The sequence below is a fragment of the Siniperca chuatsi genome, linkage group LG4, assembly GCF_020085105.1.
Source record: "Siniperca chuatsi isolate FFG_IHB_CAS linkage group LG4, ASM2008510v1, whole genome shotgun sequence".
Lineage (NCBI taxonomy): Eukaryota > Metazoa > Chordata > Actinopteri > Centrarchiformes > Sinipercidae > Siniperca > Siniperca chuatsi.
In genome coordinates, this window is record NC_058045.1 from 24,254,135 (window position 1) to 24,274,030 (window position 19,896).

At 41.2% G+C, this 19,896-nt stretch overlaps 2 protein-coding genes across 5 annotated transcripts in view; both read left to right on the forward strand.

Annotated features, from left to right (window-relative positions):
- The window catches only part of hipk3a (homeodomain interacting protein kinase 3a), a 34,787-nt gene extending 22,173 nt beyond the window's left edge, over positions 1–12,614 (forward strand). The window contains exons 12-18 of the mRNA XM_044191818.1: positions 473–624; positions 1,089–1,250; positions 1,335–1,700; positions 1,962–2,123; positions 2,239–2,513; positions 7,345–7,496; positions 8,016–12,614. Coding sequence (XP_044047753.1) covers positions 473–624; positions 1,089–1,250; positions 1,335–1,700; positions 1,962–2,123; positions 2,239–2,513; positions 7,345–7,496; positions 8,016–8,579 — 1,833 coding nt within the window. The 3' untranslated portion in view covers positions 8,580–12,614. The remainder of the gene's footprint in view (positions 1–472; positions 625–1,088; positions 1,251–1,334; positions 1,701–1,961; positions 2,124–2,238; positions 2,514–7,344; positions 7,497–8,015) is intronic.
- A 1,810-nt stretch (positions 12,615–14,424) lies between these two features.
- The window catches only part of kiaa1549la (KIAA1549-like a), a 118,615-nt gene continuing 113,143 nt past the window's right edge, over positions 14,425–19,896 (forward strand). The window contains exons 1-2 of one of the 4 annotated variants that reach the window (XM_044191819.1): positions 14,425–14,587; positions 16,616–16,983. In XM_044191819.1, coding sequence (XP_044047754.1) covers positions 16,737–16,983 — 247 coding nt within the window. In that variant the 5' untranslated portion in view covers positions 14,425–14,587; positions 16,616–16,736. Of the gene's footprint in view, positions 14,588–16,174; positions 16,984–19,896 lie in introns of those variants that run through there. The other 3 variants (XM_044191822.1, XM_044191821.1, XM_044191820.1) reach the window with 3 other exon arrangements.

Here is a 19,896-nt window from a genome sequence, read left to right on the forward strand (position 1 = left end):
CCTTCACTTCCTGCCTCATTCTGAATTTCAAGTATCATAGGAATCACGTGACTGCAAACAACGTATTGGAGCGCGTCTAGCTAATCGTGATCCAGGGAGTGAGTTTCACCTACAGCTCATAGAGGCTTTACATCTAAAAATGCCAGGAGAAAACAAAAGCACCACATTTTGTGTAGCTATACTTGCACATGTTAATGTTGTCATTAATCAGTTCAACAATGTATATTCACTGGAATCATACATGTGTCATACATGGATGTAAACTGCAACTTGACTGGCGGGCATACAACCACGGAGCGGTAATTCAATTTTTTTGTTTGTTTGTTTGGTTGGTTGTTTGTTTTTCCCGTAACATAACCTCTGACCCTAACATTAGGCCTAGGTCTGGGGGGACTTACTATCGAGCATAGCTATGGGAATCAATCGATGATTGCATAACATCCCTGATTTTCTTGTTCTGACCCTGTTGCAGGCCTGGTCTAGCCGGGGTCAGCAGCTCCTCGTCCCAGCAGCCTGGCAGCAGATGACTGCAGTGGGTCCTCCTCCCTCTCACCCCCCTCCACCACCCCCGTCCTCCCTTACCAACGACACCACAGCTGGCCCACAGAGGATCAGCGACTGGGGGTGAGTCACCCTACTCTGAGCCACCCAGACGTCTGGGAAATTCTCCGTTTTAAGACTTCGACTAGTCAAATTTTTTTGTTGCATTCATTGTATACATGCACTAAAGTAACCACGTTACTGTTGGCTTTGTGTTGTAACATGATTTCTGTAATGTAAACAAAGAAAATGGTTAACACTGCTAAACTCCTGCTGGAGAAACACAATTTCTTGTCCATGTATGTGCTTAACCAGGATTCTAGCTGAGTTTTTCCATTTGCAAATGTGCATGACAATGACCCAGCATTGGGAAGCAGCACATCACATGTAAAGTGGTGGTTGCTAATATTGTTTTAGAATTCTCGTTATGAATTGTTAGTTTTGTTTGCTTTCATCAGAGCATAACATGTAATCCATTCCTATCACATTTTTACCCAAAGTAAAAGGCTGCATTATGTTTCTCTTTTACTTTTGATACCTTTTAACAGGAAAGTGCGTCCCCACAGCAGTCACTACAATTCAGTGATGCAACAGTCTCTCCTGACTAATCAGATGCCAGCCCTCTCTGCCCATCAACCAATCAACATTGGCATAGCTCATGTTGTGTGGCCCCAGCCAGCCAATAAAAGGAACAGACACAGTCACAACAGGTGAGATTCTGCTCCTTAGTCGTGCCTTTTGAAGTTAAACTCCTCTGCTATTTTATTCTAATCTATCAACTGTTCTGTTCAAAGGAACCTGTCCCACCCTAACAACATCCACATCTCAGCATGTCGGACCCCCAAGATGGCTGATGTTGGACAGGCAGTGGCACGAAGGGAGCAGCCTCAGAGGGAGGTGCCTCTGGTGGAAACCAGGCAACAGGAAGTTCAAAACACAGATGAAGAGGAAGATGATGCAGAGGAAGTGAGCTGCTTCAAAGAGGTGGTGCCAAATGCTAACAGCCAGCTGAACCTGTCCAGTCAACAACAGCGAGATGTGGCGGTTCTGATGGGTGACACACCAAGCCCTGCTCCCAGTGTGATCAGCATCCGCAGTAAACTCACCGACGGAGAGGAAGAGGGGGAAGATGAAGACCCTCAAAGGTGCCGCCTGAGCGAGTGAGTAACATCAATGACAAATGGGATTATCAAAATCAAGCCCATAGAAAGACATAGAGAAGATCTCTCTCTAATGCTGAACAGAGAACAGTGACTTTCCCCTGATATAACAGTAAAAAGTCTGTGTCTGCTTTAAGCAAAATCTGTGCTACAGTTTGTAAATCTAAAACTTCAGTGATCTATATGAGTTAATTCTACTAAAATGAGATGTAAACTTGGTCTGAGCCTCAGAAATGCTAACCTGCATTGTTCTTTCTATAGGTGTAAAGAGGAGTGTGTGTGTGAGGCATGCAGAAACACCAGTGTGTGTATGGAGAGAGTGTGTTCCCTCAGCAGCCCCGACAGCAGCCTCAGCACCAGTTCTTTTGCCTCCAACTCACTTCAGTCCAGCCCCTCTGTCTCACCATGCAAGAGACCCAACAGGTAGTTATTTGGACATAACACACATCCAAAAACACTAAGGAAGTAATGTTCTACCAAGAGAAATATATTGTTCAGTTCCAGTCATCTTAATGTGTTATTTCTCCTCTGCATTCAGCATGTCCGAGGACGACGGCCACGAGAGTGGCTGTGACACGGTGGAAGGCTCCCCCACGTGCGACACATCAACCTCCCCACGTGGCAACAGTACCTACCGTTACCTCGACAACAGTAACCACAACAACCGCCCTCCTTTGGCTGCCATGGTAGCACCACTGCCTTCCCCTGCAGTGCAGGGCAGGAGTCCCCGTGGCGTAAGGACGATGGTGGTTCCACCAATGAGAGTTCAAAACAACAACACTCAAGGGACAGAGGAGCTTGTCCAGAGAATGGGTCAGTGGGAACGTTTACCTTCCTAACAGGGAACAAATATTTCTGTTTCATATGTTTATACATATGATGGATTTCATAGGTGAGAAGAAAAGGAGGGTGATGTTTATTGTTAGGTTTTTAACCAATTGTTTTCATTACAAGCTAAGAGAAATTGAAGCTGTCATGAAAAATATGGTTTGTGTACTTACACCCAAAAATGTTTTTTTCCCATAAATGTGTCCTCATCTTGCCACCTGTCATGTGGTCTGTCACCTGTGCTTTGGCCTTGTCTGCTTTGCAGGTCATATGGAAGCAGTAGGGGCTTACCGCCCCGTAGTGGGTCATAGAGGCTTTAACAGGTGATCAAGAGACACCAACAGAGAACTGGCCACGTTGTACCAATTCCTCAAAGATGCATCCATAGCAGGCAATGCTGACATTACCTGAGAGTCCTCTTTTATGGCTTTCCCTCCATCAAAGTAGCAGTTTTCTTCAAGGAAAGTTTCCAAGGAAGAAGGAGAAAAATCTTTGAACAAATGAAGAACTGGTGTTTTTTTAAATATGTGTACATGTGTGCATCATTTGAAGTTAGTCAAAAAAATTGTTAATTTGGATGCTGTGCAGAAAGAGTAAAATTATGGAAGATCTCCTCAACTGACCAGTCACTTTGGCGTTGAGTGAAATCATTCAGGTTTTTTTCCTGTTAATCCCTTAAGTAACCCTCACCAACCCTTCAAAAGAACATCTTAACTAAAACAAATTCCTCCTTATTTGATAACACCAAGTTATGCCTGCATCAGTGATCCAGAAATAGATTACAGTAGAAGAGGGAGAGTTTAGTTCAAACAGAGTACAGCAACCATATTTTTGAACCCCAGTCTGTTGTTTCCTAGAGGTGGAGGGAAAGGTGGATGCATTTTATTTGGTGTTGAGATGAGAGCCTATGTTTTCTCTGCTGGTTCTTGCCATGCAGCAAAAGTTGTCCTTAGGCACTGATCTGAGATTGGTTTCACCTTTCAGTTCTCCCCAAAAGTTAATTTTTATTAATGGTGGAGTGAATTTGAAACTGATACAGGTCAGAGTCCAAGGATCAACTTAGCTCCTCAGGTGCTTTTTCTGAGTGCCAACAATCTGTTTCTTTCTCTTTCCCCAACTTTCTGGATTTTATTGTCTAGTTTTATGGTGCTGTGCTTTATGGGAAGATTCACAACTGTTAAATTGAAAGACAAGTTTGATGATTCTTTTAATAGCAGCAGAAATTACAGTTACACTGTGGCCATAAAATGCTAAATTGTCATTCCTCTACACCACTAACTCAGACATTTCATTTGAAGAAGGTAATTTTCTCTGTTCACTAGGTTACTGCCCTGTTATAAAATAAAACCTCTTCCACGACGACTGTAATCCAGAAGGAGTGGCATGCTTCTGCAGTATCAAGTGGTACTTCTCTTTCACAAACATGTAGTTGATCCAGTGCAAGTCTCTAGAATGGGTGAAACATGTCAGCATCTGAACACATCTACCACTGTATTTGTTGGGTTCTATCTAGGGATAGCCAGATTGATCGGACTCAGATCGTTATGGGCTGATATTCAGTAGAAATATTTGATCAGGAGATCGTGATTAATGCTTTCTAGCTGCCGATTGCGAAAACCGATCGAGGGTGCACATTGTATTTGTTTACTAGCGGATCTTGACCTCTCCAATATGCTAACCGTGCAGACTCATAGCAACCTCTCCAATATGGCGACTGCACAGACACATAGCGGCAACATACAGCAGGCTCCCTTCCAGTCAAGATGACGTGTCTAACTATAGTGGATCATAACATATCGAATATGGAATTAATCTGCAGATGCTCTGGTTCAAGTTGAGACCAAACATTTCTATAGATGTCAGTTTTTGAGCCATGACAAAGGCCAAAATGTGGCCTACAACAGACTAGGCAAGCCTTAATTTTAGCCTAGCAGTTGTTGATTACTTGCGGCCCCTACCAGCTGGTTAAGAGGAGTCAGCAATCGGTATAAAACAGAACAGTCAAAACCCAATCGCTACAAAGATAAATTTCCAGCCATCCTGGATTAAATTTACACTTCCCTGGCATATTTAGTTTTCAGTAACGGGCTCATCAAGGCAAGGAAGAAAGGTGAGTGAGACGGTAATCTATAGACGATCGGCAATAAAACGTGATCGGGGCCCGTCACGATAATTACGTTATCGACTTATTGTACGATATATGGACTTGACCTTGATCATTTTTGCTGACCTTGATATTGCTCGTTGTGTTTACATGCGTGTTTGTTTACATAACAATGTCACCAACATGATGCCAGAATAAACAGCAGGGTTTTCCCTACATTATAAGACTTGGGGAGCAGCACTTAAGCGTTTTTTCACACTGCCAATAAGCTAAACGAACAGAAAAAACTATACTGAGACACGTTTTGCTGTCATTTCTGGTCACGCCGCTGCTTTTGTCCTCTCATCGTCTGCTCTCTGTGTGTTAACTCAGCTGCTAAGCTTGAACTTTTCTAGTCATCCATTTGACTGTACTTAAAATACGTAGGCTGGTTTTGTTCAGTTGGCTCCATATTTTGCATGCAGGTGCTACTATGTCACAAAGATTAACTTGAAATACTGGTCTTTTTCCCTTCAGGTTTGCCTACTTTTCCTTTTGAATACAAATTTTGTTTTTGAAAATCTTTCTACTGGGCATTGCACAGCCTCTATGCTTGACTCAAACTGTTAACTCATAATTCTTCAGAATTAACGGTTCCCATTACTCAACACTCCCCCATGTCGCTATTTTCCAAGCGATACGGAAGTGGGCGTGGTCTGTCATCTAAACAGAGTTGGAAAAATGATAGACGGACAGGTACCCAAACAAAGCTCCTTTGATTGGCCAAAAGGCTCGACAGGTTCACAAATCAGTTTTGCTCCACATTTCACTGAGAGATGTGGTGCAAAAGTGAGCGCACGCAGAAGTTGTCATTTGTGAGTGGAAAAAACAGCATTTGAGACTCATAGCAGCAGATTCAAGCACTTGTAGTTATTGACTTGTTTGCGCTAGAAAAATGAAAAATTATTTCTGAGAAAATATTCTACAGGTGTGCAACTCTCATTGCATGAATTTACATACTGCAGATGTGCAAATTTTGTCCGTGACTTCACGTTTTTTGATATGGGTGTGTGAATGTGTACTCACTGCAGCAACTCCAGCAAAAATGTGAGCGTATGAGTTTCTTAATTTGTGATTCGTAGCATAGGATTTGTGCACCTGCAATGAAGAATTTATGAAAGTGTAACTGTTGTTTTGTGGGAGAGAAAAAGAAATCTACAAGTATTCAGATCCTAAAGCATTTTTCTCTGTGACTTCATATTTACTGATACACATGTGCGACTATTTTCTACAACTACAGATTCCACTGTTACAGGTTCAAGTCAGCTTCACTTAATGCAAATACAATGTTGCTTAAAGGTTATATTGATAACATTTTTATGTAGAAGAATATTTAAAATATAAATACACCCACGGAGCTTTTAGAAAGGTGCGGAATAAAAGTATCACTTTTACTAAACATTAAATTAAACATTTATTAAAAATAATAATGTATTATGATTGTGAATTGGAATTACTCATTTTAAAAATGTGGACGGGTCCAAAATGAATGCTTATTTAAACAAAAATAAACAACAACTACTAATGTGTTGTCACCAGTTAGACTGTCAAAATTAGAAAAATAACAGCGTCAATCCCTGAGTAGCTACGTTAGCTTTAGTGACGGTTGTGTCCAGTTACCTAACGTTATAGTTCCCTCAAACAATGTAACGTTATAACAAAGATGGGTATCAGAGGGGATTTAGAAGTGGGCCAACTTGATTGACCAGTCTCTGGTCCGTCCTGGGCCAGTGGCTAACTGGTCCGCTTCTGAAAAGACGGTCGCTCTTCTTTAAGAACGGAGTGGACGTCGGATCCCAATATATTACCAGTGTGGCATGTCGAAGGAAAATTAAAGTTCAGAACTACTGTAAATCTGCACATTAGAGTGTTTAGACCCAAAACATTATTGAGGGTGTCATCTCATATCGTAGTGTAACGTTAGCCCCATTATGAGACACTTTACTGAGGTACTTGTGGCTAGCTAGCCATGTAGCCAGCTGCGTTGAGCTCAGCAGCTACGGTACTCACGTTAATATAAAAATCTGAAAATACTGACATGATCATACAGTTGACCTTTCTCCCTGTAGCCATTGTTGCTGTGTGGCGCTCAGCTGTTTTGTTTTTTTTTTTGTTTGTTTTTTTTTTATAATCTGCTATGAGATTTGTTTTCAGAAAGAAAAACACTTTTAGGTCAACACTACGCTAAAACTAACACTAGCTAACAACAACTTTGGGGGGGGGGGGGTGTCATCTAGTGGCTGGATGTTATCAGTAGCACCTTTTAAACAATTTCATCTCTATATTAGTACATGTTGCTTGAGGGTATCTTGATAAGTTAATTTAATGTATGCAACCTTTGTTCCTCAGTAAGATGAGATATTTTCAGTGCTAATCACCTGTCATATCCTTTGTGGTGAAAAACATTTTCAGATGCAAAACCTGGATTTAAGTTCTATTTGGGAATGAATGTCTGGAAAGAACACCTTTTCATATTCTCTATATTGAACAAAAGTATGCACTATGCGAATCTAATTTCTCTCTGGTATGCATGCTTGTTTGTTGTTTGAAGTCTTGGTAGTTGTTGATCTGCTTCACTGTTTAGTATAGAAAGTCATGTGGACTAAACCTACCATCTATTTTTACAGTATATATGTCCTTGCCTGACTCACTTCTGTCCTCTCTCTGTCCCAGTCTCAGAGTCCTGGTCCCGGTCCAAAGGGCGCTGCAGCCTCGTAGGACAACAGAGCACTCCCTCATCCGTCCCCCTCCTCCCATCCGCCCCCCTCCTGTCCCGTCAGCAAAAGGTGACTGGGCAGCAGCAGCACCCTCTTGGCTTTGGACAGGTCAGTTCTTTTCCTTTCTAGCAAGAAACAGTATTTCTACAATGACCCTCTGAAAAGTTAAAACCCAAGGTTAAAATGCCGTGGGAGCTGTTGGAAGCAGACAGATGTGTGAAAACCACACAGGTATTTCAACACTTTGTTACTAAGGCAGTTTGTAAAGACTTAACTCAACAGTTTTTTGTACAATTGATAGTTGGGGAATTGTATAGCTGGTCTGAAACAATAAACAGTATTCTGGTCTCCTGTCAGTCCCTGAAGCAAGGGCTGCATTAATATGGTTAGACTAGCTGTTTCCACTGTTTCCAGTCTTTGTTTTAAGCTAAGCTAAGCTAACCAGCTGCTGGCTCCAGCTTCATACTGAATGAACAGGTGTGAGAGTGGTATCAGTCTTCTCATCTAACGCTCAGCAAGAAAGCGAATAAGCATATTTCCCAAAATGTCAAACAATTCCTTGAACAGACTGCGTTGAACCTGAGTGTTAAACAGATTGTCATTTTGCTTGTCTATTCTTTTTCTCAGGTGCAGCCGTACGGTTCAAACCACAGCAACAAAGAGTGGAACGGCAACTATGGGCCGCTGCGACCGCATGCCTACATCCCCCCTACTGTCCACACACACGCCTTCACACACCTGCCGCACAGCAGCCCCACGCACACTTCGGCCGCCCCGCACACACATACCCAAGGCCTGCCCACACACACACTGCTGTCCTACCCACCCAGCGGCCCCCTCACCGCCATTCACCACCCCCACTCCATCCTGCCCTCTCGCCCTCCTCCTCCCCCTCTCCTCCAGCACAGCTACGGTCTCTCCCACCCCCAAGGAGGCACTATAGTTCACCAGGTTACCCTGGGCATCAGCACCCACCACCACCACCCTGGACACCCCGCTCCCCACCCACACAGGCTCCTCCCCTCCCCGACCATCCATCCGCATCACCAGCCCGGCTATGCCCACCACCCCCACCAGTTCAAGCCTCCCTTCCCTCCTCCTCACCCTTACATGGCCTCCCCAGCCGCCTACACAGGCTTCCCTCTGAGCCCCACCAAGCTCAGCCACCACCCCCAGTTCTCTTATATCTGAGGAGCAGGACGGGGCCGCAGCAGTACCTTCTGGTGAGGAAGGGCAACGGGAAATGGACTGGGGCTGCGACCTGGGCAGGTAGAGCTACCAGCAGAGCACAAAATGGACACTTGTGATGATGAGGAAGAGGAAAATATGGTTAACAAGAGGAGGATGGATAAAAATGTACCATAGGGGGATTGAGAAAGACAAGCAAAAGTAACAGTGCTAAAGATAATGTTTTATGGTGACACAGCCTCTGTAATCTGTAGGTTCACGTCAAAAGTCAATGATCGTGTTTGATTGTCAGAGCAACTTCAACTCTGGAAAAACCTCCTTCAAAATCATGTCAGCCAACGGAGGAAGCAGTGATTGATTAAAACTGAAAGCTTTATAAGAGAGCATCATAAGAGTGAATGAATTCATAAATGATGATAAGGACATTTGAATTAAGAATGTGTCCTTTGCACATTACCTCCTGTCATTTGTTTGAGTATTGTTCAGAGAATATGATCTAATTAGAGGCTGGAAATCATTTGTTGTTATTGCTATCAGGGCGCTCAGCCTCCCCTTCCTTTTATCTTTGTTGCCTTGTAGCATGTGTTAGCCAGTCAGATCTGTTTGTTAAGCCATCCCAGTCTGTATTAACCAGGATTGAACGCTCCTGTGTTTGTTTGAGGTAGACTTTACTGCTGCCATCTCCTAGTGCCTTAAAATCAGAGTCTATGACGTTACTTCAGGAGCTTATAGATAGTAAATTTAAATGGGCTTGCAGCACTTAACCTTCAGACTCTGAACACGATGGGCTTGTTTGATAAATGAGGATAATGCTTGTGGTTATGTTTTTAATATTGGCAAATGTTGGACTTCCATTTGCTTTCTAACTCAGAGTATGGTTTTACTTTAGCTAGAGGCTGCACATTTAGGGCTTTGACTGAATGAATGAGCTTTTTATGTACATAAAGAGTGATTTGATATTTTGATAATCGATTTCTATTCACTATAGTACTTAATTCATAACAGTATTGTCACTGTTTACTGTAACTGCAATACAATCTAGATAGCCTCTGGGTTGCTCTGTTTTTATTATTTAGCATTTAGGCTAGACTTGCATCAATGCGTTTTTAGTTTTTGGGAGTGGCATAGACTAAAAAAAACAAGATTGTTTTATGTTTTTGCTTTTAAATGCTTCTCAGTGTTTGAAATAACCTATCAACTTACAGTATCATTGCTGGGTTATTGAGTGTTAGAGGTGTATCGGTAATTGTTTCAAATATTTGTGTGAGGCGAACCTTTTGTCCATGTATTGAAGCCTGTTGTCAGTTTTGATACATTCCTGCAGGGTGGATGCATAGCCTTGATTTTTTTATTTTTTTTGGTTTTGTGTTTCTGATTTCCAGTGTGTAGTAGAGCTGCGTCTTTACCTGTCATATCGGCTGGTATTTTACTCCAATCAGCACCAAAGACTGTTCATTAATCATTTCTGAAGCATGGTCGATACTATTTCTCCTTTCACCTCCAGCATACTGTTGCAGTTACCAACATTGGAATATATATTGTGAGATCTCTATTTTAAAAATGAGGTTGAGGTTTTATTTTTCTGAGCTATGTTTGGCAAATTGTATTTGGAATGTATAGATAATAAGCTGCTATGTACTGATTATCTGCCACTTCGTAGCTGTGAATTTAGAGGATTAATCTCATTCTAGCCTGCATTCTCTCTTTTGTATTGTAGTTCTAATGACTAGATACAATAGAAATGGGTTTTATTTTAGAGTATATTGAATGCTATTCCTATATGCTAGTGCCTCTGTATATTGGCTTTGTTGTTTTGAAGTGATTTGTAAACTGCTGTAATGGAAGTTATGAGTTTTCTCTTCTGTTGCTTTTTGGTGTGTGTGTGTTTTGTTTTGTTTTTTTTTGTGTGCATTTAGCATCAGTATTTCAAATGTAGGCTGGGTTCACTCTTGGATTCTGTAACTGGTGTGTTGTTGATGTATTGTCGTTTTTCTAGTTTTCTTCTGATGACATGGCTTTTATTCCCGTTATTGGACTGTATTTGCAACTCTTCGTACTGTACAACTAGTGCCTTTCTTCAAACAAGTGGCTGACAGATGACGTCTTGCATTGATATCAAAGCAGTCTGAAAATTTGTAGACTAGTTCCTTCTAAGGGGATCAGTTCAAAAAACCCCAAAGTTGTTGTTAGACTAAGATGAGGTCTGAAAACAATCTCTCTTTTTTTTTTTTTTACAGAATCCTAAGAAAGTACAAGTCAGGGAATGTTTTATTGCGCTCACCAAGAACACCGGGCAGTACTCAAAAACATAAAACATAAGCCCTGAATATACACAAATGCAAAGCTTTATTCTCGCACCGTGAATGTATTTGTGTAACTCTGAGACATCTGTTTTTGGTTTGCAAGTGAGTCATTTGTTGCATTTCTAATGGCTACACAGCGTTTTCTCTCATTTTGTGATTGGGATGTTGATAATTCTTGTATGCAGCTATTACCATAGGTAGTGTTTCATGTGTTTCAGTCAGGGGTTCATTAAAATGCTGTATCCATCAACCATACTCAAAATTTTAGGTCCAAAGTTGTCCCATTCTCATCAACAGCAGCATATTGCTGCCACTGTGGCCCAAAAATTTTTTGCTAATTTTCTTGTTATAAAGACTTTGTACAAGATCCTTTTCACGTACTAACAAGATATTTTTCATGTTGACGTATTTTCTCGTTATTACTAGATACCACATTATTCAGTTTTTAAGAGAGATATGTTGGTTTTGTGATATAACAGTGATATGTTGTTATAACAAACATTTAAGAATAATTTTGTTTCTAGTAATAATGAGAATATGTCATAGTAACATGTAAAATGGCTTGTTATAATATGAAACTAAGCAAATTTTTTTTTTTTTGCCATACTCCCTTAATGTATTACATTGTAATGGTTTTGCTATGTTGCTTGTAATGGGTGTATTTTGTGTACTCGTCTAATATGCCACTGTGTTGACGATCCTTAGACAAGCGAGAGGATGCACTGTTCACCTTGGAGTGCAGCTTAAAATTATAACTGATAGGTGTGTGTGTCATGCCACAGTAATCTGTACTTCAAGGAAAATGTTCTGTTTTTTTCACCCTGTGGTGTGCAGCCTCTCATCTATTCCCATCTGTCTCTTCTGTCAGCTTAGCACCTGTGATGAGATGAACACATGTTCAACCTCAGTGAGTCCCATGCCCTAATCCCCCCACCACTTTGGGTTGATTGCTTAGGATAGATAATCCCCCCCCCCTCCCTGCAGCAAAGTCACCAGAGGGTCACAGTCCTACATCCAAAGCTCAACGAGCACATGGAGCTCAGCAGCCTTAAGTAACAAAGCAGACCTGAAGACTGTTCAGATACCTTTAAAACATTTGGGGGGGCAATCAATATTTGAGAGATTAGGCTGTAGTCTGCTTTCATAAATTCAGGATTTGGTCCTTGTGGGCCTATTTTATTCTGGGACCCCACATGACAAAACTATCAACTCAAGAAACATGGGTCTGAACATCTCATTTGGGTACTGGGCTGACAAAATACATAGTGTGAAATTTGACTCTTAAGACACATTTAGGTAGATTTTGTACCAACCACAACTATCTTATCTGGTTGACATTTATTGTATTTAGACACAAATATGTAGACATGATTGCTAAATTGAAACTGTTACTGTTCTAAATATGTGTAGATGTGTGTGGCTTTATGATTTTATTTTTAAAATGTTTTTTTTCTTAAATGCTACACTAGTTTGACATGTAGCAACTGCACTGTGCAATATACAACAATATGAGGACTGGGAAAATGATTATGTTTGGATGTATTAATGTGTGTCTTACCAGTTTGCAGTCCCCCCAGTTCTCAGTGAGTATCAGTGTGACCAAGCCTTATGTACTTTGTCACAAAAAGCGGGTTCCTTCTTGGTGACTCTTATTGGTGAGTGTCAAATCATGAATTGATGGTGTACTATGTCAAGATTCACTTTGAATTAAAAAAAAAAAGATCTTTTGCTTCAATCACCATTGTCTGTGTCGATATACTTGTCACATACAGGTATTACTGTCTGATTGTGAAGCATTTACTGGCATGCAGGAGTTAGTGGCCGAGTTGCTTTATATCAATGTATTTTGATATCAATAAGGTTTTTCTTTGTAATAGCTATTTACCTATATGAGGCTGCCACATTCAGGCATTTAGTGTGTTGCTGCAATAAAGGTGATCTTACAATGTTTATCTTTAAGTGTACCAAGACATGAACATGTGAAAAATACATTAATATACTAACATGGCAAAGTTGGTGACCTCGTTAACCCTACCAGTCAATTGTGTAATTTCCACTGGGGATGGAGAGGGACATATTCGAAATTCTATTTTTGTCCCCTCACCTGAGCTCGATTTTCTTATAAAAGTCTCTTTGAACATTGTCTTCTTACTGTCCAGATGAGAGAAGATCGGAGTTGCTAAAAATGTTGAATACACTCATCTGAGTCGCCCTCGGTTATTACTGTGCGCTCAGAGCAATGAGCCGAAGAGCAGCAATGAGTGATGCAATGACTGCTTTGCCCTGGGTTTTGCCGCTCAGGCTGCATACAGGCTGCCCTACCTTAATGATAAAGGTTGTTAGCTTCATTTTGGGTTAAAAATCTATTTAATCTCTTTACTTTATTTACAGTTAATATTCTCCTAAAAGACGGTAGAATTCAATATCAGTCAAAGACAACACAGTCTTTGTAGTAAACATGCAAATACAACTATCTGTCAGAAAGTCTACAAATTTTAGGCAGGTTTAGTAAAATGCAGAGGTCTACATAGCATTGTAGGAAGCACAATAGCCAATTTTTATCATAATTGTGTATGATAAAATGTATATAAATGGCATGAGTGTGTATGTGTGTATGTATGTATATATATATATATATATGTATATATATATATATATATACCTTAATGATAAAGGTTGACAAATATAGTGTACATATATAGTATAGTTGCCTGCAAAAGATACCTTATTATGGTGATCTTGTAACAGTAAAAATAAACTTGTCAGAGCTCTCTGGTGGACAAACTGCAAAGGCATCACTGTTTCTAAATGATCTCTAACACATCTTTGGCTGCAGTTTCTTATTCAGTTAGCCTACTTATTGGCCTGCCATATACGCTGGTACCAATATATCAGCTATGAGCTACTGTAATATTGGCTCTGCCAATTTATCAGTCTAACTCTATTGCTCAGCTTTTAAGATGTGCACGTGTTGCCCTGCCCCTTCCTTTCATCTGAATGCATGCTGCCATTTGGATACTTTACAGTATGGTATGGTGCAAATGACAAGAACAGCCCCTATTTATCAAGCCGAGTAGGACTCAGAGTCGGAAATCAGTGCTAATTGGCCTAAAGCTCTTGAGTGATGCATATTTGATCCATCTTTTAGGTTTAGGATACATTTGATCAATTTTATTAACCAGCTAACTCTTATCTCCTCAAGCATAGGCGAACTTCAAATGTCACCTTGTTTTAGGAGTTCATAGCAGGTGCACACTGGCAGGACAAACATGCCTGTGAGTAATAGGCTACATTTAGGGACATGTGGAAATAAAACTTTACATTTAAAAATTGGCAAACAACAATGTCATGACCAAGGGGAAATGTTGAGTGAAACTAATTTGAATAGACCTTTTCCCCTGCAGGCATTTTGACTTGTCCAACACAGGTGTAGCCTACTTAATAATATTAATTGCTGCATTGCATTATTTGTTGGAACGGCACCATCATTATTGTAATAAGTTACACCTGTTGTTATCTGCTATGTCAAGTCAAAATGTCTGGTGAGAAAGCCCCGTGAACCCATTAACTACAAGTGGTAGCGCGCGCGCGCGCCTGACGCACAGTCGCACGTGGATCACGAAAGCAACCATTTTTGGCGCCAAAGCATCTTCTCACGCACATTCGCTTTGACATCGTACACAGATACAGAATCTAAACTCAACTGGGGTAAGACATTTGCTTTGCTTTGCTTTGCTTTTTATGTGGGCTACACCTAAGATATTAGTCTTTAACTGTGAACAATTAGACTAGCTTTCCACACCTGCCGCCATTTTCTGTGTTTAACTTTTTCTGCCTCATTTCTACACCAGCCTGTCGGTCTCTTGAATGCCTTGTCTGCCCACTGCTGAGGAAAAACTATAAAACGAGCAGTTTATTTTATAGGCTGCTGTTCTGAATGTCATAAAATGGTGATTCACTCTCAGTGGAGAACTTCTAGCCCACAGGCCAACTTCTTGCTGTGAGGAAGTCCTGTTCGGACAGTTGATGACAGTTCATAAATTATCCAATTAAATATCTGTTCAAATTATCATTTGTTGTTATCATCATGTTTTATGTTTTTCAAGTAAAAAAAAAAAGTGCATTTGACAAGCATTTGGAGAACGTCGGCAAAAGTTGGTGGTAACATTTCTCTGTAATTTGACATTTGCCTCTCGTCCACGTTTTTAGAGGTGGGGTAGCCTAATTAGTTGGGCTGTTATGACCAGTCTGTTTCCTGTCATTTTCACCATAATTACACCAAACACAAGCCATTCAGATAACTTCTCATAAGCCTCCCTCTGTGCAGGTTTAGGCTAATGCATTTTGACATATAACAGTGTTTACAAATGTATGGTCCCAGACGGTGTTCCAGCAGCAAAAGAATGATTTCACCATTATTTCTTTTACAGTAGCCTAAATTGGGCGCAATGGGAACACTTCTAATGATGAGTGTATTTCCCCGGCGTGGCTGTCTTCCTACTTTTGTAACTGTGCACAGACAGTGCGACTCTGTCCTCAGCCCCCACCAGGGGCCGCCTGCCTCCTGCTGAACTCAGATCTGCCTAAACACATCTCACAGCAGAGCAGCGCTGGCGTCACTGCCTGCCTTGATTTTTAGGTCCTTTTTAATGATGCAGCGGGCATCATGTAGCCTACGGTCCATAAAAGAGTAAGGAAAGACACAAGTGAGTTGTCTTGCCTCTCGTCCACGTTTTTAGAGGTGGGGTAGCCTAATTAGTTGGGCTGTTATGACCAGTCTGCTTCCTGTCATTTTCACCATAATTACACCAAACACGCAGGCTGGTTATACCTGCTAGAAGTTGCATCAAGCTAGCCACAGTTAGCCAAAACAAGATCGGAAGTTAGGCACTTTGCCCATTAAAAATTAAAGTGTACCCATAAATAAACATAGATAAATAAATCCCCCTCACCCACCTTGGTGGTATGTGTCAAGCTCAGGTCCTCTACCAGAGGCCTGGGAGTTTAAGGGTTCTGCGCAGTTCCAGGATCAACTTCAGATGTTGATCCTGGAAACTTGTATGCTGTAAGAACACCAAAACATGGCCGTGTGCGTCCCCACATAGGCTACTAAAGTTTAAGCTTTTGTTACAGGTTGTATTGATTAGCCTATGTCATAGAAAACATGTTTGAAGGGATACTCCAGCAATTTAGTATTGCACTTCATAAAGTTGAGGTAAGAGACAGATTAAAAATGATGCATCTTGATAGCGTATTTTTATTTTATTTTTTTACTTGACCCTCCCTTCCTGGAAAACTCCCACATCTTTCAAACTCCACGCCCCCAGTTTGTAACATCTTTATTTTTATAATGTGTAGTCTCCAAACCCAGATAATCCTAATGACATCATCATGGTCTTCTCAGACTTAAAACTCCCCCCAGGGCCGCAGAAGACATTATACAACTGTTTTATAGGCCACCTATACTAAACAGATGTAGGCTAACTGTCTTAACCACACCATGCCAAATGCACTTCCTGACAAATTGAACGCTCTTATTTTGAAAGCAGCATACGCTGTGTTCCGGTATTGTGTCCGCGCACTGATGCAGCTGCCGGCAGAGATGGAGAGCGCTCTGCGGTCGCAGTAGGACAGCAGACTTCACACACAGCGCGCGTAGCCCACACACTGAAACGGACACAGTGAGACGCGTTAAGGGCAAAAAAAAAATCTCTGTTTCCTTATCGATCCCCGCAGCCTCCAGCAGGCTCATGGAGAGCGGAGCCCTGCTTGTCCGCACCGGGGGCACGTTGATCGGATGCCTTTCACCACACCAGCGCCGTTAGATGCTTTCCATTCAGGATTAATTGGTTGACCAATGGCTCCCAAACATGCGCTCCTCTCCAGCCGCAGCAGCAGTGGCCCCGGGGTTGGAGGGGTAAATAATAATGGAGACCCCCGCTCTTCCTCTCCGACGGCATGGATCCTGGATGCGGGGATGGTGGTCGTCTGTTCGCCGAGGAACGGGAAGAGGACGCGGGCGCTGGATGGGATGCTGGCCCGGTGGTTTGTGACCATCAGCGCGGTGCTGATGCTGATGATGCAGAGCTCCTTGGCCGCTGACGGTAAAACACTGATGCTGTGTTATTATCCAACCTGTAAGATCGGTCCTTTTATTCGTTTTAAATAAACCATAAACACAAAGACGGCAGCCCGAGTGGCGGTGGATGTTTTGACTCCCATTCCAGTCTCAAGCTGGCTTGATTTATCTTAAAATGCAGTTCTTTTATTAACCAGTTTAGGAGAAGATCAGTGTGTGGAAGATTTCATCAGACTGTGTTAGATGTGGGTGATAACCAGTAACAACAGCTGGGTTGTGATAGATATAGCCATTTTGATGCGTCTGGAGCTGTTTTGGTGATCTCTGAGGGCTTTGTTGTTATTTACATAACCTATATGTTTAAATGAACTTGATTTATCGTTCTGACTGCATTTTAAATGTTTGTTATGTATTTAAACCATCGGTGTGGTCGCAAACAGGCCCTAACGATGTCACGTCCCCAAAGACGCAGCCGGAGCGCACGGTGGACCGCAGCGCTGCGCCGCGCCACCACAACACACTCACCGCGGCCGTTTCTTGGCATTAAGGAGGAAACTTTTTATTCATTCATGGAGCATTCAGCCCCGAGGTCGTCAACCTCGAACAAGATCCATAGGGGACGTTTCTTAGTCGGCACCGATAAATAATTTATGATTTCCGTGTCTTCACAGCCATCCGAGGAAAACACAAAAATAGAAGCAAAGACGTTTACATATTTCAGTCATATTGCTTTGACTACAGCTCTTAAAGAGGACAAGACATTCTTGTACTTCAGTAAACAGACAGGGTTTGTAATAATTTTAATATAATATTGACAACTAAAAGCAATTATCTTTTTGATTTATGTTTTTGAGGTATGATTCTAAGTAGCCTATTTGAACTTCCTGAAAGGTTTTCTTAAAAGAATATATTTAATGTTTATTAAAGCACTGGAAGATGCTTGACTGAGCTCTCAGGCAGCATAAACCTCAACCCCAACCAACCTCCAGGCGTCACTGTTTGTCATTTGGAGTTGGTTAAACTTTGGAGGAGGCCTTGACTGCACATAGTCAAGTTTGCATTGATTTATATTTTTGACAAGTTCTTGAACAAATCAGTACCAAGGAGAGTTAAGCATAAATACAGCATAAATATACACCCACAGTGATAAAACGTCTTCTACAAAAAGCAGAAATCCACAAAATTGAGATGTAAATGCGTTCGAGATTCATTAGGAATCCAATTGCTCAAGCCAGGTCCAGAGGTGCTCAGAGATGCAGCTGGCTATTAAAGGAGCAATTCACCACTTGACCCTACTGGTAACTAGCCATGTAGATAGTTTAACGCTTAGATTAGATTTTGTATGCAGAGGTTTGGAGATATTGGCCACTCAGACTTGTGATGCCAACTCACACTGGATGTGAATGGAATTTTAACGTTGGTGCTTGCAGCACTGAAGATGACATTTGAAAAACTTAAATGTCAAATGTCTTGTCTCTTTCCAGGAATAATGAATAATGGCTTGAGTTTTACTCAGGATATTTCACAGACAATCGGAAGGTTTTCAATATGAGACATGGTGCTACTTAAATTTTTAAAAATATCTATTAGCTTTTCTAAATTGTAATGATATAAATGATAATGAATGATAAAACCAAAACACAAAAAATATAACAAGTCTGTACGTATCTTAGCCGTCACCGCACAAATACTAGAAAGTCAACCCCCACCCAAAACAAAGACCAAAACAATGGGGGGAAAAGCAGAAAGAACCTCAGTGTCTTTAAGTACCCTACCACCATTAGGTCAACATCACATTTCATACAGAGTGAATATGCTTCATATCATGTTTGCTAATGATATTTTATGTGACCTGAAAGTGGTAACCCTTGGGTGTTTGCAATGTGTGGTGGCAATGAAGTGATAAGTGGTTCACAGGTCTCCATAAAATCGTTCTTCCTGCTATTAAATGTAGCTTCAAAACTGTTCATTGGGAGATATTTAAAGATATCATACTAACAATGATTAACTGAAGGAGCTTGCTCTTTTATCCATTGAAATAATTAGCTTTTATGGACAAATAATGCCGTCTTAGGCAAACACAATTTGGTGCCACATAACAATGTATCCTGCTTAAACACACCATGTACAGACACCCAGGAGTCCCACTATATAAAATAAACCTTCAGAATCATCCTTCTGATTTTCCTAAAATTGAGTAATTCGAGGACAAAACCAGAACAAATGGCCGCCTTCTGTTTTACATTGACATCGCTGGTCGGATTAAATTGTTGAATGGTTTGCTGGCTGCTCTGTTGGCTTGCTGCTGTTTTATATTTTGATAATTATTTAAACGATTGACTGGCTAACTTGCAGAGTCAGAAAGCCAGAAGACGACTCTATCAGTACCACCTCTCAACCTCTCTTATTAACTCTCAAATTGGAAAATAATGAAATACTGGCTCCTCTTACTAACACATGCCACCATTACTCAGGGTGGGGTTAATAAAGAGAGACTGCGCCCCTATGATAGGCACAAATGTATTAAATGCATACCCCATTGTTAAGCGCAGATTTGATAATGAAAGCGGACATGCAGAAAAGGTAGAAGATTGCCAAAGTATTTGGAAAAAGTTGTATTTATCTGCCCAGCCTCCCCAGTTATATCTGATAAATCGCCCACTCACTCTCAACATATCCTTTTATATCATGGTGCTGTGCCACTTAAGAGCAAGCTTTACTACAGCATGGCTTGGGGAGGTTTGACTTTCTCTCTCTTACCTGGTTACTCAAGCATTCAGCTGTCTCAGGTAGAGAAAAAACATTTCTATTGTATTTTTGTATTCTCCATCTCCATTTATAACAAAAAAGGATGTTTTGGAGGCTGATGTCTTACTGGTGTGTGTGATTTTTGTACGTGTGTGTTAGCATTTGTCTGTGGACACATACACTGTGTGTG